This window comes from Mangifera indica, chromosome 12 (assembly GCF_011075055.1).
Source record: "Mangifera indica cultivar Alphonso chromosome 12, CATAS_Mindica_2.1, whole genome shotgun sequence".
NCBI classification, from domain to species: Eukaryota; Viridiplantae; Streptophyta; class Magnoliopsida; order Sapindales; family Anacardiaceae; genus Mangifera; species Mangifera indica.
The window spans coordinates 7,469,322-7,490,422 of NC_058148.1; the positions used below are offsets into that span (position 1 = coordinate 7,469,322).

A 21,101-nucleotide genomic window follows, 5' to 3' on the forward strand; every position below is an offset into this window, starting at 1 on the left:
CAAACTCGTTTTAAAGGTGCGTAAACTCAATTAGTTTAAAAAAAGTCGAGTTCAAGTTCAACTTATTTGAGGAGCCGGTTTCGAGTCTGAGTTCCAATTGAGTTTTGAGTTCAATTTGATACAAAAACGATTTCATTTTAATATATATTAATTAAAACAACATCATTTTAGTTAATTTATATTAAATTTTTCAAGTTTATAAACTTTATGAGTTGAAAACCCTAAAATTTAAACTCGAAAATATTAAACTCTCAAGTTTAAACTATAGCTCAAACTCGTTTAAGTCAAATTTATTTCAAATTCATTCAAATCAAACTCAAATAAACTCAGTTCAATCTAACCCTAACATAAAACATCTAATGAACAGGTGTCTTGCTTGTTGCCTGATAATTAGGGATTATATCTTAATTTTTTAATCATTTGATTCTTCCAATACCTGAACTTAAGATTAAAATATTAGTTAACAAAAAGTCAGTATACCCTCTGAAATAATTGTAGTCAGTGAATTTGCAAGATTATATTCCATTATTAAATATTAATATTCTTTGTATATTTTGTCAAATACTAATATAATCATTTTAAAAATTTAATAAAAACTATATTCTAATTTTGTACTAAAAATGATTATTAAGTTATAATAGTTATTATTGTTCACCTAATTCTTATTATTATTATTTTTTTTTTTTTCAGCTATTGGCCCAGCCTGTCCATGGACTGAGACTGGGTTCGGGGCTTCAGTTTATCATACACACAGTTCAATCAACTTAACACCATATATTTATACATTATTCATTGAACTCATTATAAAATCAATAAAGTTTGGGGAAGCACGGGTTTGTTAGATTTTCAAAACTTAACGGATAAAAATTGAGGATACATTAAACCTCGAGTGAAAATAAGTCTTTCGGCCTTATAAAAACCCATTTTTGTTGTCATCTACAAAATAAGGTTTTAGTTTACAAATGGCCAAAGTACTATTTTCCACCCCAACTTTGATGAAACAACAATGTCATACTTTTAAGTTTGTAAACTTTATATTTCTCCCTATCATCAAATTATGTTAGTAAAATCCGCTCAGTTGTTATGTTAATTAAATCTTTTAGATTTCATGATAGATTTAATGAAAAGACGAGATTGCTTTTTAATGGAAAAACAAATATTGATCGTTATCCAACACCAAATATCATATTTTCGTAAAAAAGTTAACAAAACTGAAAAAATATTAATACTTTTAAAAAGAAATTTTATATTCGAATCTCTATCACATTTATAAACCTTCTAATTAATTACTTAAAAAAATTATATTTTCGTCATTTTGGCTAACTTTATAACATTAACAAGAAAGCAATTGGGTTTTTTAAACCTCCAAATTATGAGCTTAAAGCATGCAATAAAATGTCATGGTACCTGAATTTTGATATAAATACATTTAACCCCCTTCTTTCTGATTAAATATTAATGGTCTCAATTCTCAAACTCTATTTTGTTTGTTTTTATTTTGAAGGCTAAATTTCATTGATTCATTAATGAATCAAAAAGATAAAAAAGGTTTTACTTGTATCTTAGTCTAAATAAAAATATATAATTTCAAATGCCACTACCAGACAAATCCTTGAGAGTTACATTATTATTACACAAAATCTCATTGAGACTCTTCACATCTTACATCCACAAAGGCAAAGGAACCTTAATGATCATAGAGCGTCGAAAATGAAATACAATTACAGAAGTACATAATCTACTGCAGAAACTCTCTTGGATCAGTCACAAAACCAGTCAATGCAGATGCTGCTGCTGTATATGGTGAAGCCAGATAGATCTGTCCTTCCTTATGTCCCATTCTTCCAGGGAAGTTCCTGTTTGTTGTCGAAACACATACCTGCAAATGGGTAAATGTTAAATCCTCAACCCTAAACTCTGAACTTTCGATAGACTAGATGCTCAAATCTCAAGTTGAGCAATTAGAGAACAGATTAGAGAACACAATTGCCTTTATAAAGATGCAAAAGCAAGCAGCACATGAAACCCTCTATACTCTTACTAAAGAACAAAAATTGCATCCAGGGAAAATTGACTAGCTGCTAAGCAAAAATTTACTGCAGCAACTAGTTTTTGACATGAGTAATGTTATACGTACCTACTTTAAGTACACAAATAGATATATACTTTTGAGTGTTATTATGTTATTAGATGTTACTTTATCTTCAATTCAAAATCACGTAATCACATGATGATACATATCAAGTATGTATCTATTTGTGTATTCAAAATTAATACGCATAGTTTTATTGTTTTGACATGTCCATGATATGTACTCTATCGCATGCCAATGGCCTAGGGCCCTTTGCTCAAATATATAACATGCCTAATAATTTCCACATCTTCCGTCAAATTATTTATTGGCTTAAATACATACAAAACTTTTCATCAGGATTGGCAGATGTATTGCCTCACAGTCCACAGTAGTATTCCAATCTCAGAGCTTTTACAAACTTTCCAGCAGAGACAACCCCAACAACAAACAGTAAATGAAGCAAGAAACCTATATCTTTCCCTAGGGATTTGGCTCCTCAAGATATGTTTTCAGTACCATAAAAGGAATAGAAATTTTAGTTTATATTGATATAAAAAACCTAACCATGCCCTTCAAAGGTACAAATAAAAAAAAAATTAATATCAAATTCTGTAATTTGTTGACAACACATTGCAGTCCTCTTAATATAAATGCACTCCACAGAAAAACAAACTAATTAGTAAATGTGTCCCACAAAAATAAAGCAGATATGCTTGAAAAACAAATTAATTTTGTATATATATTATATTTAGAAAAAGTCAAATAAAACACCTATGAAATGGTAATGGAGTAAACATTAAGAACTGTATTAATTTTAATGAACTTAGTCGATTCTCAGAATCTCAAGAGAATGATAAGCATATGAAAGGCCAGTAAAATGCAAAAAGACTATGCCAATAGTACTATAATCTTATTCTTTCAGTACTTCAACTATCTAGATTTAACCTCAACCATTCTGCGAAATTGTGGATTAGATCACCAGAAGCCCATGTGCAAGAGTTTCTAGAAAGACTTTTTAAGAAATTATGATATGCAAACAAAAAAATTCAGAGGTAGTCTAGGTCCCATGTTCAAATTCAATGCTCTTGTAGATTTTTCAGTTGGAAGAAATTTTGCCAACTAAGAGAATGATAAGAATATCAGAGGCCATTTAAAAACTCATAAAACATGCAAACACTTCTATGATCCTTACTTCTCGTAATTAAGCTATCTCAACTAGAATGACCTTGGACTATTTTGCACAATTTAGGAGACAATGACCAAGTGACAACAGGGCAAATTGTCTATACAATGATCATTTAACATGCAAAACAAATGATTTAGAGGTAGTTTTGTAACCCCGAGACAAATTCTATGATTTAGAAGATTTTCCGGTTAAAGGGAGAAACTTGCCTGAGGCTCATTCATGCGTGCATAAGTATCTTTAGGACCACCCAAACAAGCACCACAGCTGGGACTAGCAGGTGTGTCGCAACCAGCTTCTTCAAATATCTGTGAGCAAGTCTTGCCACCAGATCCTGGTACTGGGAGAGTATACATGTCCATCCAAACCTGTCCATTTAATTTAATTTCGATCAACTTACACAGTCTTATCAAGTAACAAACAACAAATTCACTGACATTTGTCAGCCAAAATGATGCAACATCACAAACCTTTTGGGTAGCAGGGACAAGGAATGTGGGAACTTTGACCTTTTTGCCCTGAAGATAAGAAAAATATGATATTTTAAGATTAAGGATTATATATAAACATAAACCCATTAATTTAGTGGTAAAAGTTAAATAAGAATAAACAAATCAAGTAGCTCTTCAAGCATGCGTGTTAAAGCATCTACCAAGAAATAATAGCCAATAGTTAAATTTATAAGCTCACCAATATATTGGGACACATCTTAAATATTTATATTAGCCTACCTACTCATGGCAGAGCAAATCAATTTTCTCATCATTTGAAATAAAAAATAAAAAGTAATCAAATCATTGCACATGGTCAAATTTATTCACACGGAGATTCATTTGTCAATTGTTTTACAGTTGCCTTAAAATTGGGATTCTGCAAATAACTTGTCTTGATGGTATCAATAAGTTGGCCAACACTAATAAAGTAATTGATGAATATATCTCTTACTGATGCTAGAAAAACTTTGGCTGCTGCTAGAAAATCTTCTGTTTTCCCACCAGTACAAGATCCAATATACACTCGATCAATTTTCACATCTTTGCATTCTCTGGCTAAAGCACGATTATCTGGAGAATGCGGCTGCAAAATTACATTCTACACTAATCAAGGCAATTACAAGCTAGGAAACTGGCATGAACTACGATAATGAACAGTACAGTTCTATGAGGAATATCTGCATATTGAGAAAGAATGGGAGCGAGATGTTTCACTTGAACAGTATACAAAATCACCCACCTTTGCCACCAGAGGCTCCAACTTAGAAACATCAAACTTGTACTCAGAAAGGAACCTAAAGCCAGCATCCACCAAAAGGAGGAAAAAAGGCAGAAATAAAAGCAAGCATCAAGAAAAATGAATTCCAAAAAGTGTAATAGGGTAAGAAGTAATTAAAAGCATGATAGTTAAAGAGAATAAGATAGGAAAACTTTCCGCTCCACCAAAAAACTTAAGTTGTATGACATATAATACCACTGAATCTACAAAGTTACACGTTATAGTTTGAGATTCACTAAAAGGAGGAAAAAAGGCAGAAATAAAAACAAGCATCAAGAAAAATGAATTCAAAAAAGTGTAATAGGGTAAGAACTAATTAAAAGCATGATAGTTAAAGAGAATAAGATAGGAAAACTTTCCTCTCCACAAAAAACTTAAGTTGTATGACATATAATACCACTGAATCTACAAAGTTACATGTTATAGTTTGAGATTCACTACTTTCACAATTATGCAGTTCACCCAAAAAAAAAAAAAAAAATCCCATGATACCCAGTGTGAGAATGGTCTAAACATGACTACAGTCATTAATTCTCAATATTTCAGAAACATGTGAACAATAGCATAGCTGCAGAAAAGCTAAGACATCAAAATGTGCATCTTATTATTATTAATATTTATTTTGAAATATATTTGACTTTTCACTAATTAACTAATACCAAATAAGATATCAAAAAGTTTAAGTTTCTAAGTTAACAGCACACACATCTCACTGAGAATTAGGAATATAACTAGCTACTTACATATCCGAAAATGTTTACTATTTAAGTTTCTAAGTTACCATAATGGCACACACATCAGACTGAGAATTAGGAAAACAACTAACAGTAGCTTAAAGAATGTCTTTTAATAACCGTTGAAACAAAGAAAGCTACCTTGCTTGATGATCACTATAAACTGGTTCGTAGGCAGCAGACGTCTTATCCTGCACAAAACAGAAAATACCACTTTAAGAACATGGTAGTATAAAGAAAAACATCTTCTCAGGAGCATATCAAGAACATAAAAACAATATTAATTTTTTGTCAACAAAGAAGCTATTATCTAGAGACTGATAAATGAAAAAGATGCAAATGATAATCTATTCCACTAACCTCGAGATACTTAAATGTTGTAGTATCAGCAGGGACCACACCATTCTTCCCCCCGGCTTCAACAACCATATTGCATAATGTCATGCGCTCTTCCATCTTTCCATTAGAATACAAGCAGAGTAATTAAATTAATAATTCTTAATAATGGAAGCTTCTGCAGACAGAAAACTCAGAGTAACCTGATATCCTTGCAATTAAAGGTTAACTTGAATTTACTTACAGTTAAACTTTCAACAGTTGAGCCAACGAACTCCATAGATCTATATGTTGCACCAGCCACAGATATTTCACCAATTATCTGCCAAGTAACAATAACTTTATACACAGCAGAAAAGGGAAGCTCAATCATCCAGGAATTAAGTAAAATTCTCAAACTCACCAAGCTGTATAGATGTGTTTATTTCCATTGAAAGCAAAAAAAATAAAGACCCAACTAAACTTACTTGTAAGATTAAATCCTTTGCAAGCAAATAATCAGGCATTTCACCATCCATTACAAATCTAAGAGTTGGGGGCACCTGCAATTATAGATACAACCATGAGAGAATTAATTAGATCAATCAAGCACAAGAGAAATGAGTGAACAGTTTTAAAAACCGTACTTAAGTTCTTAGGATTTACTAAGCATATATCTCAGACAAATTAAAAAAGACTTGGCATTGTCCTCATAATATTATCATGTCATGCACAATCAATGACTGCAAACAGTTGCCCATCTGCAACTATGCAGAGACTTCCCTTGGCACATGCAATAGTAGGCAGTACAAATATATAAAATGTTTATACAGACAAACATCTTAACTATTTTTCCTAAAGAAGAAAAGGTAAAAGGAACAAACCTTGAGCAGTAGCTTCCCTGCACCCAACACAAAACCTGCATCTGTGTTTCCAATACCAGTGGCAAATTGGCCAAATGCTCCAGCAGTGCAGGTGTGAGAATCTGTACCTAACAAAACCTGGAAGCAGTAATGAAGATCTTAAAAGCAGTTCTGAAAATTTGGCATAAAATAAACAGTAAATAATTCAATGGTTTTTATAATACTGCACCTCTCCAGGCCTGCAATGACCTTCTTGGGCAAGTGCAACATGGCATACACCTTTATAATCAGGGTTAGCCTACAAAATTATGAAGTAATCTTTTCATACACTCTCAAACAAGGAGAAAAAGATTTTAAGCACTTTGATAGCAATTGGCAATACACAAAAAAGGATGGTAGAGCTACACCTTAAAGTTACCAAGATCTTTAATATCATAAAAGTACTTGATATTTTGCTCCATGCAGAAATCTCTCAAGATATCCACGTTACGGTTTGCACGTTCATCACTTGTGAATATATAATGATCAGGTATGATGACAACCTTTTCACGGTCCCAAACCTGCAAATCCAAAGTAATTGAGCATATAATGGTAAACATTATGTATATGCAGATATGCACACACACATTCACACAAAAGCATACAAAATTTGACATACATGAGATTTTCAACAGAGGGATTAACTTTGAGGAAGAAATGAAGAAGTATATGAACAAAAAGAAACAACACCACACCTTGCAAAGATGTATGAAACAATCAAACACTCATAAAAGTCATTGATTTATCGACGTGATTTTCAAAAATCTCCCGAAAAAGAATCAGTCTAGTGATTACCTAATATAAAAGTATAACCTCATTAAGGGTAAAGAACAAACTATGAACAGTCATTCTTACTAGTAATCACACTAACATCACCTCATTAAAATACTAACTTTAACTAACACTAACAGTGACAGAGCCAAGATTCTGTATTAGTGGGGGCAACTAAAAAAAATTAGAACGCTCAAAAAATTATTAAAAGCAAGAGGTATAGATTAATATTATTTTGAATATATGTAATAATTTCATTAGAAGAGAAAAAAACTATAATTATAAAATGTAGTGATTATTTTGTTGATGCCATTATATTCAATGGAAAGGAGAAACAAGAAAAAGAGTAAGTTTAATATATACTTGAATATTTTGGGTTTCAGGGGAAAATATTTTATAAAGTAGCAGTCATATAAGATGAGATTACTATCAAGAAAAAAAAAAAGGATGTGCATTATTAAAACTATAAAACTATATATACACACTTTTGAGTACACAATTGAGTACTGAAAATATAACATTGCTCTTATTAAAAATACAACATAGACAAAGACTAACAAAAATCTCCAAGGTCAGTGAGCGGATCAGCCTTTAGTGGCTCCCTCCCCGAACACTAACTACATCATTATCATGCAAACAAACCAAAACCAGACTAAACTCCATTAAGCATATCACCTTAATCTCAAGTGAAGTAGAAAACCTATCTCATGCATAAAATAACGAATAAAAAAAATCGTATCATAAACAATTACCAATACTTTTATAGAACACAACGGTGTTATAGAAGTATCTGTGCAAAAAAATTACCAAAAAATAAAAATCACGTATGATACAACCAAGGGAGCTATAAAGAAATCAGTACCTTAGCGCTTTCCCCGAATTCTTTCTTAAAGATACCAATGGAACCAGGGCCACAAACATCATGGGTCATCAAGATATCAATATTAACCCATACGTTCTCTCCTGGGACCAAATGGGTTTTCTCTGAAGCCCTAGCCAGTATCTTCTCAGTCAATGTCATCGCAGTCTTTACCTGAAAAAATAAATAAATAAAGAAAATAGATAAACTAACCATTCAAAACAAAAATCGCCGAGCAGACAAATACCATTCAAATCAGTAACCCATAAATCAAAATCATAAAAAAATGATAAACAATGAATCAAAATCAGTAAAATAAGAGACATCAAATGCCACCTAAATCACTAATCAAATTAAGGCTAAAAAAAATTACAGAGCCAGTGGTGGCAGGGCTGCGTTCTGACTGCTGAGGTGCCATGACCGATAAAATTTTCTTGGAAAAGCTTGATTTCTTGCATTTGTGAATGGCAAGTTGTGATGTTGAAGAGAAACAAAACCTACCCAAGTCCTTCTATTAGGAAGCAAAACAAATCAATCAGGAATTATTTTCAGTTGGTGAAAAACCTTAGTAATAAATAAAATGCATAGTTAGTGAATGTAATAGAATTTGAACCTTGATGATGAAAGAAGAAGCTGGGGCTGGAGAAACGGCAGAGGAAGCCATGTCTAGTTACTGCAAGAACTTGTCAGGTTTGTGTAACTTGGGTTTGTTTGTTTATGACAAGTTCATTATACGAGATTATTTGACTATACAATTTTTTCCACTCAATTTAGTTACACAGATATGCTCGGTTGTTTTTTCATTTTTAATTTAAAATTATTTAATAAAAATATATAAAATTATATATACATAATATTTTGTATATATAATTTATATATATATAAATAAAAATTATTATATAAATAGATAGTTTTTAATTGAAAATAAAATATCTCTTAATCTTACACTGGGCTGCACCTGAGAAATGAAATTACGAAATTAGACAAGGGCCTTTGTGGCTTGTGATGCACCTCGAAATTGCAATAATATTTAGAGAGAATTTCAAAAAGTAACCCTAACCTTTTATTACTTATTATTATATCACATCTCAAGGTCCGCCTAAAAACAATTTTTACATTGTTTAGAATAAATAAATTGTTTTAACCAAAATTAAATTTAAAAATTAATAATATGAACAATAATTAAAAAAATTTATTAATAAGTTCAAATATTACAATTTAACTTTCAAAAATATTTAAAAACTCATGAATTAATTCTTAAAATCTTTTAAAAATTTTAACCCCAATATTGCTCTTTTTAAAATTATTTTATTCATCTTCATATATTTTAAAATACTATTATGACAATATTTATATCATTTATTTTGTTGTATTTTATTCAGTTTTTGGGTATCAATGTCATTTGTAAAACTATTAAGGATATATTGAAAATTTTAAAAATGCTCTTAAACCTTTTTGAATTAAAAATACCCACTGAGAACTTTCATTAACAACACTAATATTTTAAAAAACTATATTTACCTTTAAACATATGATTATATGTCATTGACACTAGTATCAATAAGAAGAGAGAAACAAAAGTGACAATAAAAAAAATATATATGAATTTTTATATAATTTAAATATATAAATAGTTTATTTTTAATTTTTATTAATTTTAGATTATGTGATAATTTAAAAAATAAAATAGTATTAATAAAATAGTAATCTTACTTTTTAATGCGGTTCTTTTATATGGAGCTTGATTTTGGGCGTAAAAGTGTTATCCATATCATTTAGGGGTGAAAAAGGATCAAGTCAAACTTTGGGTCCCACTTCAATTTCAGTTGCTACGAGAAACACAACGGCTGTTATGTAGGGCTGATGACGGTAGAAACGACTGTTACATAGGGCTGATGACAGTAGACGAAAACCAAAGGGCTTGAAGTGTTTGTCTCTCTTGCCTGCCATCTGGGAACTATCAGAAGTATAGTTTCATTTCTTATTTATTGGGTCTGTAGCAATAATTCCACAAGTTACTTTCAGTGTATACTTTTAATCATCTTTAGTTTCTTTGCTTCTACAAGGGGTATAGAAAGACACTGTGTTTTCACAAAATCAGGGTAGGTTTATATTAACTTTTCCCTTATCTGGAATATAAGAGGTGATATTTCTCCCAGTTTCAATTTTTACTTCCTTTCTTGAATTTATTCTATCGATGTTTTTTTTGCTTGTACTTCTTGTTTGATTTGCATTACAATGTTATTTTTTGGACATAAAATTGCTATTGCTAACAGTGAGGTTTGGTCATTCACTGGCAGTCTATCCAAGCTAGGAATACTATGATTTCTGCCGAAGAGGCTCTTCAAACTGTTCTGAGAGTGGGTCAGCCTCTGCCACCCATTTCGTTGCCTCTTCATGAAGCTCTGGGCAAGGTTTTGGCCCAGGATATTCGAGCTCCTGACCCTTTACCTCCTTACCCAGCTTCAGTCAAGGTCGAATCATTTCCTCAATCAGCTATCGCCCATTTTTACTTTTGTATAAATCATTAGACTTCGATTGAGTATTGATATGCATGTACATTAATGTATTATTTTTCCAATATGAAATTTAATATACTTTTTCATCATTTATCTGGGATTTTTATGTTAACCCTTTTATGAGAATGAAGTTATATTCTTTGGTTGGAAACTTGATTTTTTTTATATTTAGAGCGTAAGGGCTATTGGGGAATCTTTTAGTTGATTTGTATTCATTGGATAAAAATTGTTTGTTGCAGGATGGTTTTGCAGCGGTTGCTGTTGGCTGTTTTTGTTTTTGTATAAATCAATAGATATTTGATTGAGTGATCAATTAGTGTCATATGTGAAAAGTATCAAAACTAATCAGTGGTCTATTGATAAGCTTATATGATGTAACTTAAAAAAAGAAAATTCTGAAGTTTAAATTTACTTTTTCATCATTTATCTCAGGATTTGATTATATCCTTTTTATGAAACCATAGTTATATTTTTTGGGTAGTAACGTGAATTTTTTATGTTTAGAGCATAAAGATTATTGGGGAATGGTTAAATGTTAGTTAAGGGTATTGATTTGTTTAAAAAATGTTGTTGCAGGATGGTTATGCAGTAGTTGCATCAGATGGGCCTGGTGAATATCCTGTAATAACTGAATCTAGAGCTGGAAATGATGGAGTTGGTGTGATTGTTACTCCCGGAACTGTTGCATATGTCACAACTGGAGGTAGATATATACCTATATTAATGTGCATAAAATTTTGATCTCTTTTGCTTTTTTGTATATGCTACTTCTGTGAATGATAGCTTATATTATTTGAGCATTGTCTGGAGTTTAAATAGTGCAATTGATTGAATATCAGTGGCATTAGTAAGATTTCGGAGCTTAGCAAATTATGAGGTTGACTTTTCTTTGCTATCCATTAGATGCTTTTGATCATTTACAATTGGCTCCTACTAAAGGGCAAGGATACATAGTAATCTGAACTGTGAGGCAACAAGAAAATTTTAATTGCACAGGGTTTTCAAATGTCCAGATTGGAGGAAGTAATATAAACTGCCTGGAACTGCTTTATTTAACCTTTTTGTGTGTGGATTAAGTTTTAGTTTTAGGCAAGAGAAAACATGGAACTAGTTGTTGTAACTTTATGTTTCCTGTCTTTTAATCATTCTTTCAAATGAAGAAAAAATCTATTCAATGATTATTTAACTGGCAGCTATAGCTCGCTCTGTTAATTTTTGGGCTTAATTTATTGGATTACTGACCATGCTTCAAATTAGCCTAGGCCTTTTCCTCAATGGTTTAGTCTTAAGGAGTGAGGTGTTCTAACATGTCATAAGAGCATATTTACCCAGTAATCTTGTACTTGATTGTTAAGCTGTTCTATTTATTGAATTACAAGTGTGTATATATGTGTTGGATATGCATGTCACAAATCCTGTAACCAAGTTCAGTCATGCATGCAAGGGGTGTGTTAGGGACTGTTGTTGGATCATTCCTAATAATCTTAGACTTTTTGAGTGAATTGTGTTTAATATATGAGAGTTTATACATTATTTTTCACACTTTAATTATTGTTTCCTCAAGATGGTATTAGAGTCAAATTAACCAAAAAGTTTTGCAATTTTTTTTCCTTTTTCTGATACGAAACAATGAAGAGTCCCAATAACAATAAAATAGCAAAAGAGCCACAAGACAGGCATCCACAGCTAAAGAAAATAAAAAAGAACTTATCCCAATTAAGACTTTAGTTGCTTCCAAACTATAGAAAGCTTTTAATCTCTTTGAGGTAAATTTCATTATGAACGTTGATTTTTTTACCCAATTTTTACATTTGGTTTTTTGTTTTCCTTCAGGACCAATACCTGATGGTGCTGATGCAGTTGTCCAAGTTGAGGACACGGAAGAAATCAAAGATGGTGATCTCAAATCTAGGCGAGTAAGGATATTGACTAAAACTAGCAAAGGTGTTGATATTCGTCCAGTGGTATGATTCCACAGCTTAATTTTTGTTTTGACATTTATGTTCAGATATTTATGATTTTTGCTCCTCAATAAATGGCTCATTGGCAACAGTAATTGAATTGTATATTATTTTCATTAATATGTTAGAGTCATGTTTATCATTCTATGCCATTGTAGTCTTAACTTTTTGTGAACAAATAATTCTGAAGTATATGTAGGTTAGAATAATGTAGCTGCATATCAGATTTGCGACAATTGAATTTTTACATATATTGTGCCATATCACAAACAATCATACCGGGAGATGGAAAATTTTCTTTTCATTGTTTATCAAGGATTTGATTGCACTCACTAAATAGAATTTAGTGGGACTCACTTGAAGTTATTGAGAAGGAAAATGAGAAAGATCGATGTCCGTAGAGCCCCCTCAAACTTAGTAGATTTAGTGTCTGTTATTTGGTTTGTCATTTCTTTGTTGGGTTGGAGAGTTATTGTAAAATCATTTTTCTAGTTAGTTCTTGTATTGGATCAATTTGAGAAGTGTTGAGTGGAAAAATATTGTCACTGTAGATTGGAACATTCAGTAACCATGATCTTGGGAAGACAAATTGTTTAACTTAGAGATAGAAACACATGAATTGAGGATGGTTCATGCTATTGTTAGTCATAAATAAAACTTCTTCATTGAGCTTTTGACTTTACCATGTTTAATTTAGATCAGTTAAATATCATTTTTTCTATTCCATAATACTTGTTAATTTAAAAGCGCATAACTATCTGCCTTGAAGGGATGCGACATTGAAAAAGATGCAATAGTATTACAATCTGGACAAAAAATAGGTGCTTCTGAAATCGGGTTACTTGCTACAGTGGGTGTGACAAATGTGAAGGTATTGAAATACTTATCACTTTTTGTTTGGTAGATTTGTAATAAATTGAGGGCTAATAATGTCATGCAGGTGTATAGAACACCGACTATTGCAGTGCTTTCTACAGGAGATGAACTTGTACAACCAACAGTTCAGTGTCTAAACCGTGGCCAGGTACCTTTTGTATTCGAGAAACTTTAATGTGCATGTTTTTGGAAGCCTGCTTTTCATTAGTAAATTCCTCTTCCAATTAGGCTTGACTGGGCTTTTGTTCAGTTTTTGGTGTCTTGACCTTACGGTATAAACTACTGGCCATGGTATGTGGCAAATACACACTTGAAAGTGCTCCTGTTTTTTTGTGTGTGTTGGTATGAGCTAGGGGGAATGGGGTTTGTAAGATAAGTAGATTGTCAGTTGGTTTTTGGTAAAAGCTGAATATTTATCAATGTTGAAACCATTCAACATAAAGGTGAAGGCATATGATGTTCCCTTGGCTACAAATGTCCTCTCCTGTTTGCTTTTTTTCTCTCTCTCTCAAAGCTCGTGCTTGGGTGGGGGTTTGAATTTAAATCGTTCCCTAGGGTCCTCTTCAATGAAAACCATCAACAAAGATTTACCAGAAAATAACCTGAAAATTTAGGTTTTAAATCCTATGATTCTTCAAAAGTCGATAATAACAGTCTCAAACTAATGAAAAAAGAGAGGATTTTGATTAACTTCTTCATTCTTTGGGTTTCTAACAAAGTCAAGATTCCATCCAAAAGAACACTTATCATATTTAATGCCATTTAATTTATGGACTCTAGCTTTGGACTTGGGTCAAGGTTGATTGATTTCTCCACTTTGGTTTATACAGTTCATATATATCTGCATGGCTCAAATATAAGTCTACAGATGGTTTATCATTTCTGCAGATTAGGGATTCAAACCGTGCAATGATACTGGCAGCTGCCATGCAGCAGCAGTGCAGAGTTATTGATCTTGGTATTGCCAGAGATGATGAAGAAGAACTTGAAAAGATCTTAGATAATGCCTTATCATCAGGAATTGATATTCTTATAACTTCTGGAGGTGTTTCCATGGGAGACAAGGATTTTGTCAAGCCATTACTCGAAAAGAGAGGGACAGTACATTTCAGCAAGGTGAAGTTTGTCTTGTTGATGTTTTCTTCAATCTTCTGAATTTTGACTGTATTCCTAGCCTCAGGACAGGAGAAGCAATTTTTAGATGGAAGTTGGTGCAAGAAATGTACAATCATGTGCTGAGCTTTAGTAATTGAACCAAGTTTACAAGTTTTAGTTCATACAGACAACTTTTGTGATCATTGTTTGGTGTGAACTTCCTTATCAGGTTTGCATGAAGCCAGGGAAGCCCTTAACATTTGCTGAAATCAGTTTAAAGCCTGCAGAGAATATGATGATGAAAAAAACTCTTGCATTTGGTTTACCTGGAAACCCAGTGAGCTGTCTTGTATGTTTTAATCTCTTCATAGTCCCCACCATTCGCCATCTTTCGGGATGGGAAAACCCTCATTTTTTGAGGTTGTTGAAACTTCCAAAAAATTGATCTCCTCTCTCTCTTTCACTATGTGTAGTTTTTTAAAATATAATTTATCCATTAGTAAATGAATTCAAAGCAATATAACAGTTGGAGTGAATACTTTCCTCTCTTTTTCTATACAATGTATAGGGTGCAGGCTTGTCTTCTCCAACCAGTGAAGACAGATAGAGTGCGACCTGAATTTCATCGTGCTATTGTTAGATGGAAATCCAATGATGGATCAGGCAATCCTGGGTAAGTTGTTTAGCCATGTTTTCTAGAGACTTGGTATCTGGGTTCCAGGATTGGGATTCAATTGCAACCATCAAATAACTAATTTCTTCTGTGTTTTCTGGGGTGTGGGAGTTGGACTATTTTCACCTTCCTGGTATTGACATTACCAATAAAATTTTCTTTAATGTGTTTCAGATTTGTTGCTGAGAGCACTGGCCATCAGATGAGCAGCCGACTTTTAAGTATGAAATTAGCCAATGCCTTGTTGGAGTTGCCAGCAGGTGGCAGTTTAATTTCTGCTGGAACTTCTGTGTCAGCTATCATAATTTCAGATTTTAGTAGTATTGGTGTTACTGAGAATGGCTTAGGATCAACTTTGGCTTCTACAATGAAAGGAAGCACAACCAAAGAGGCAAGTACAGATGCTTCTGAGGACACTTTCAAAGTAGCTATTCTCACAGTAAGTGATACAGTTGCATCAGGAACTGGACCTGATCGAAGGTACTAAATCTGTGTGTATGCCCTCTCTCTCTCTCTCTCTCTCTCTCTCTCTCTTATATCCTTTTTTAATGCTTCCTCTGTATAATTATTCATCCGTCTAGTTTAGATATGTTTAAAAATTAAGGGCATCTAGGTACACCTTTTTGATTCAGAAGGTACGCCTTTAATCTTTATGATGTCCATGATAGAGCAGAGCGGATGTTCTACCTTATCTGAGTTAGAAATGGAAATGGTGAATGCCCTGGAACATTATATGGCAAACAGTCAATCTATGCTATGTTTATATTCTAGGATGACTCAATCTTTCAGATCATCTCTGTATGGTGTCCTTAATTGAATGTGAAGGTTGTTATTACCTAAATTTAATGGCATCTGGATACACCTGTCTGAATCATTGTTTCAGAAGGGTCACTTACTTGATGCCAAAGAAAAAGCCAAGCTGATATTACTCCTTCTCAGAGTGAAACATGGAAAGTACTTAATGCTTTGCAACAGTTTTCTGGTAGCAAATTTCAAGTCATCTTGGTGGTGTTCTTTCTTATTTTTTCTTTTGTTGTGCTTGTATTATGACTTCTTCGCGAGCATATTATTATAAATAACTAATAACACTTAGAACTATTCTTGCCTGTAATGCATGACTATTATTGACAGAAGTTGAAATCTTTTTGGAAGCATTAGTGACCATTTAATAAGGCCTTTGGTTGGTTGTGCCATGTGTCACGACCCTAGAGTTTTGACACAATGGAATAGCCCATGCGACACTCCAAGGATACCCTTGAGTGGGCTAAGCCTATATGGCTTGGGCTTGGACTGGATTAAAAATGTTGGACACTTAATTTAATTTAATATGCTAGACATGCATGGTAGAACAATGCAGGAACTTTGGTTTAGTTCTGACTGAATGGTAGATCTCCTTTTAGTTCAAGGTACTAAGAAAAATAGAAAAATGACTCATTTTTTATCTTTCTGTTTCTGCATTTCATTTTTTATAATAAATGATATCGAACACCTTTAATTTTCAGTGGGCCTAGAGCTGTTTCTGTTGTAAATTCTTCATCAGAAAGGTTAGGTGGAGCGAGGGTAGTTGCAACAGCTGTAGTCCCAGATGATGTGGGAAAAATCAAAGATGTTATCCAGAGATGGTCTGATATTGACAGAATGGATCTCATCCTTACCCTTGGTGAGTAACTTTCAGTTTGTATTCAGCTAGTTGAATTCTGTAGGTGAATTTTTTTGGTTATCCCGACCTTATCCTTCCCTCTTTTTTTAATAAATTTTTAACAAGGTGGCACTGGCTTCACCCCAAGAGACGTAACCCCTGAAGCTACAAAAGAGTTGATTCAGAGAGAAACACCAGGTCTTTTATATGTCATGATGCAGGAGAGTTTAAAAGTACAAACAATTCTTTTTGGAAATTATTAATTTATATAAGTTCTTCATAGCTTCTTTTGTTGCAGTTTGAACTTTTGTACATATGATTCTGTCTTAAGAGTGTTCTGTCAGTAGTGTGACTGTTGTGGAATTGCCACTTTAGCAGTGAGTAATTTTGGTGGAAGTTGGTAGAAGTTCAAGCAAAATTTATTTGATTCAGATTAGTGATGGTTTAGTCCTTAGCTCAATGCCAACATGCATTCCTTTAATCTACCTGATAGTCCTTAGCTAAATGCCAACACGCATTCCTTTAATCTACCTGATACTGAAAGTTTGAAGTTCAAAATAACTATCGAGATGTGACTTTGTTGTCTTCTAATGTCAAATCTCCCATTGGTCTAGGTGTCAAAGTCTTAACCATTTTTTCAGTCAAGTTTATTAGTATTAATATTTAAGTCCAGGAAGAGAAAATAAAAGTATGCATTTGAATTCCATGTATGGTGCATTAAATATTTTATGCATTTGAATTCCATGTTTGGTGCATTAAATCTTTCTTAAATTAGGCATATTCAATCAGTTCTCCGTGAATGTTTGTGGGCTTCTGTTTGTGCAAATCAGTGGTTGTTACTTCCTGACAATATGCCTATTTTATGTATTTTGATCTGACCATTTTCATGGAAGATTTTCTGCATTTTAATACATCCTCTTCTATTGGCATATTTTGAATGCGGCTTTTAGCTAAACCCCTGCACTGTGCATTTATGTTATGCAATGTGCTGCGCACCCCCCTTTAATTAAAATTTTTGTTTTCCCCTTTGTTATCATTGATAAATTTATTCTTCTCTATTTATTTGCGCATATACTGAATGCTGTTCTTATTAGTAAGAACTTTTTCTTCCTTTCTACCGTCTAAACCAGGTGACACCATTTGCCATGCTCTCGCGCTCAGCTGCAGGGATAAGAGGGTCAACATTGGTAAGCCGCAATGCTTGTTATGCTTTTGTTTCCCACGAATATTGTAGTATGAAGGGCTGATCATAATCCTTTCCCACTTTTTTCTGAAAAGCTCTATAATTACATTATACCAGTGACCTTCCATCATTATCTTTTGCCACATTTTATATGGTAATTAATTCTAATAAATATTCTGGCAAGTATGTTGAAGGATTATGAAGTTCATGCTGTTGGGGAATATGTATGAAGCGCCATATTTAATAAAGTGAGACTGGTGATTTGAAGGAAATTTAACTTCTCAAAACCATACTTTGGTTCCGTAGCCCTAGAACTCACACCAGGAAGTCATTTGACCTTATTTTGTCTGTAGCATGTTAAGCATCCAGAACCTTTTATATTTGGTTCCTGAGTTTGCTGAATTGATTTCTAAATTTGGTCGTATAGAGTCTTGCTAGGATTCATTTTCTGGGAATTAAAAGTTCAGTAAAAGCTACATGCGACATGTTCGTGAAGTTAATGTACATATAAACAAAATCAATTCTGTAATATTGCTAATCTGAACATTTCACAACGGCATTCTGCTTATTTTGTGTTCTCAGATCATTAACATGCCGGGAAATCCAAACGCGGTTTCTGAATGCATGGAAGCGTTGTTGCCGGCCCTCAAGCATGCATTGAAGCAGATAAAGGGTGACAAGAGAGAAAAACATCCTCGTCATGTACCGCACGCACAAGCAGTGCCTGTGGATACATGGGAGCACAGTTACAAGAAAGCTTCTGGTAATGCAGAACATAGTTCTTGTTCTTGTTCTCATTAGCATTTTCTTGGGGGGGAGAGATTCTGTAACACTATGTGTAATTTACAGTTAAGTACAGCATTATACACGTAGGAATTAAACTATGGTAACTGTTCTGTTCTATTATTTTCATTTTCCCAAAAGGTAGAAAAGGATTATAATAATAACAATTAAGATTGAAAAAAAGTGCATTTCGTTTGGCCTCATTTTAACTCTTTATGTAATTAGAATGTCTTGACTTATCATTTACTTCATTAAAATTACCAAGTACATAATTGAAAAAGTAACAAAACCTCCCTATTTTACTTTTGAAAATATGTAGGTGTTGTTTGGTTTGGGAAATGTTTAATTACCAAAATTAGAAAATTATTTTGATGATTCTTAAGTATAAATTATTACTATATTTGATAAAATTTAGTAAAAATAAATAAATATAAATAATTATTGTGTTTGGTTATAGGTAATAAAAGAATATTAGTATATTATTTTATATAAATGCTTTTGGGTTTAATTATTTTAAAATTTTTGTTATATTATTTGTTATATTACTTAAAAATATGAGTATTTTTACTTAAAAAAATTAATAAATAAATATATAGTTATAATATTTTAATAATCTTTTTAATATTTAAGGTGATTATGGTAATTAGATTATCTTTTATATTATCTGTCACATTATTATTGTTAATAAAAAATCACCAGAATCTTTTATTACTTGTCAATTAAACAAAATAATGAATGATAGATTAACAGAATAATTTTTTTACTCCTTGAACCAAACACCTTTTTAGGGGTTCTTTTATAACAAGCTTAAAGTTTTAGGATAGCGAAATCACCTGTGGTATCTCAATTATACCTACCCTTAGGATCAGAGGTAGATACAAACTTGATTGAGTTTAAATATTTCTTGATTCAAGTTTAATTCAAATAAAAAATAATTTGATTTAAATTTGACAAGCCAAAATTAAGAGTGGTTCAAATTCAATTAGAATGAAAAATAGTTCAATTCGGTTCAATGTGAATTTGGTAAAAGGTTATGATTTAGATTCACAGTTTAATTTCATGGCTCAATGACAAAAGATCTCATTTTACCTAATAATAGACAAAACTATATCGTGTTGACAATTACTTGATATAATTTAAAACGACTCATAAGTCAAGTTTGAATCGAACATCCATTGACTTGTATACTAAACTGAGTCAAATTTTTTCTAACTCGATTTCAACTTGGTTTTAAAAACGAGTAATCCTCTTAGCTCGAGCTTAGTTTAAATTAGAGTTGAGTCAAACTAATTCAGTTATTTTTCGAAACTAAATCACCTCAGTTTAGAGTCAATGTTATTCAATTCAACCTTACATACACTCCTTTATAGATTTAGAGTCACTAATTTCATTCTATCTAAGATTCAACAAGAGATTGATTCGAACTTCTAACTAGTTTTGTAATAATACCCTAACCATTCTTTAATAAAACACACGATTTCACTCTTGCACCCCCCATTTTCAGAGCAAATTCTTACCATTGATATCAACGTTAAACCAACAATCTTGTACGCTCTTCTCGTATTATTGTTAATGTCATAATGATTTCACAATAAGTCTAGACCACTTGGCAATAAGCAAAGAAGAGTGTTATCACAACCTTCTCTGGGTTTTTTCTCACCATTTCTTAGCATTTTCAATAGCAAACTTGTGATATATGCTGATTTAGCTTTAAAACAGCACCTAAATACCACATAGTGCCAAATGAACTCTACATCAATTGAGTGATCAATATAAATGTTACACTACCAATGACAATTTACACCTTAAAAAAGAATAAAATTTAATAATAAATAATATTTTTTCTCATAATATTAATAATAAATGATAAATAGGTTTGAATTCGCCGTATTAATTCTTTTATTTCTCATATAATAATAAATCATTAATAATTTTTTTAAAATGGTAAACGATATCTTATGGTGGGCCAACTTGCGAGCTAAATTTCGCAATCCTAAACATAACCCACTATAATACCAGGCCACATCCCCTTCGGTTGTGTCAAAAATAGGGAGACCGGCTATGCCACAAGTTGGTCCAATTCCTTTGAGATGTCTAGAGAAAATTGATCAAACTTGGCTTTTTCAATAATTTAGTGCATCTAAAAAGATGATAAAAGATTTGATTGAAAACAATTATGGTAAGAAATCAACCAACATTTTTCCAATGAGCACTAGACACGATTCAAAACAAATAAATTGGACCAAACAAAAATAATGAACA

The 21,101-nt window shown here is 32.3% G+C and overlaps 2 protein-coding genes across 5 annotated transcripts; one reads left to right on the plus strand and one right to left on the minus strand.

Annotated features, from left to right (window-relative positions):
* Nucleotides 1–1,562: 1,562 nt before the first annotated feature.
* Nucleotides 1,563–8,881, minus strand: LOC123193575 (3-isopropylmalate dehydratase large subunit, chloroplastic-like). Of its 2 annotated transcripts, none has more exons than XM_044606614.1 (15): nucleotides 8,724–8,881; nucleotides 8,484–8,621; nucleotides 8,114–8,284; nucleotides 6,849–7,001; nucleotides 6,671–6,739; nucleotides 6,463–6,579; nucleotides 6,067–6,141; nucleotides 5,844–5,921; nucleotides 5,624–5,719; nucleotides 5,405–5,454; nucleotides 4,491–4,545; nucleotides 4,203–4,334; nucleotides 3,728–3,775; nucleotides 3,467–3,625; nucleotides 1,563–1,879 (listed from the first exon to the last, which is right to left on the minus strand). In XM_044606614.1, exons 1-15 carry the CDS (start codon nucleotides 8,772–8,774, stop codon nucleotides 1,739–1,741), a joined length of 1,533 nt encoding a protein of 510 aa, XP_044462549.1. In that variant the 5' UTR covers nucleotides 8,775–8,881; the 3' UTR covers nucleotides 1,563–1,738. The 2 variants fall into 2 exon arrangements, with proteins under 2 accessions (XP_044462549.1, XP_044462550.1); XM_044606615.1 differs by having other exon boundaries at nucleotides 8,484–8,618; nucleotides 8,724–8,860.
* Nucleotides 8,882–9,948: 1,067 nt separating this feature from the next.
* On the plus strand, nucleotides 9,949–19,042 carry LOC123193319 (molybdopterin biosynthesis protein CNX1). 3 transcript variants are annotated; one of them, XM_044606220.1, is made up of 14 exons: nucleotides 9,949–10,063; nucleotides 10,411–10,584; nucleotides 11,206–11,332; nucleotides 12,463–12,593; nucleotides 13,360–13,461; nucleotides 13,531–13,614; nucleotides 14,355–14,582; nucleotides 14,791–14,981; nucleotides 15,130–15,234; nucleotides 15,409–15,714; nucleotides 16,737–16,894; nucleotides 17,000–17,106; nucleotides 18,004–18,060; nucleotides 18,639–19,042. In XM_044606220.1, the coding sequence occupies exons 2-14, from the start codon at nucleotides 10,432–10,434 to the stop codon at nucleotides 18,855–18,857; spliced, it is 1,968 nt and encodes a 655-aa protein (XP_044462155.1). In that variant the 5' UTR covers nucleotides 9,949–10,063; nucleotides 10,411–10,431; the 3' UTR covers nucleotides 18,858–19,042. The 3 variants fall into 3 exon arrangements, with proteins under 3 accessions (XP_044462155.1, XP_044462156.1, XP_044462157.1); XM_044606221.1 differs by lacking the exon at nucleotides 9,949–10,063 and adding an exon at nucleotides 10,072–10,212; XM_044606222.1 differs by lacking the exon at nucleotides 9,949–10,063 and adding an exon at nucleotides 10,113–10,253.
* The last annotated feature ends 2,059 nt before the right edge of the window (nucleotides 19,043–21,101 follow it).

What these genes read in the sequence shown, in the direction of transcription:
- LOC123193575 (XM_044606614.1), bottom strand. Translation starts at nt 8,774, where the DNA reads ATGGCTTCCTCTGCCGTTTCTCCAGCCCCAGCTTCTTCTTTCATCATC. An exon ending in CAACTGTTGAAAGTTTAACT is followed by an intron (nt 5,720 to 5,843) that starts GTAAGTAAATTC and finishes TCTAATGGAAAG; the next exon opens with ATGGAAGAGCGCATGACATT. An exon ending in TTGTCCCTGCTACCCAAAAG is followed by an intron (nt 3,626 to 3,727) that starts GTTTGTGATGTT and finishes TTAAATGGACAG; the next exon opens with GTTTGGATGGACATGTATAC.
- LOC123193319 (XM_044606220.1), top strand. Translation starts at nt 10,432, where the DNA reads ATGATTTCTGCCGAAGAGGCTCTTCAAACTGTTCTGAGAGTGGGTCAG. An exon ending in TGGGTGTGACAAATGTGAAG is followed by an intron (nt 13,462 to 13,530) that starts GTATTGAAATAC and finishes AATGTCATGCAG; the next exon opens with GTGTATAGAACACCGACTAT. An exon ending in GGATAAGAGGGTCAACATTG is followed by an intron (nt 18,061 to 18,638) that starts GTAAGCCGCAAT and finishes TTGTGTTCTCAG; the next exon opens with ATCATTAACATGCCGGGAAA.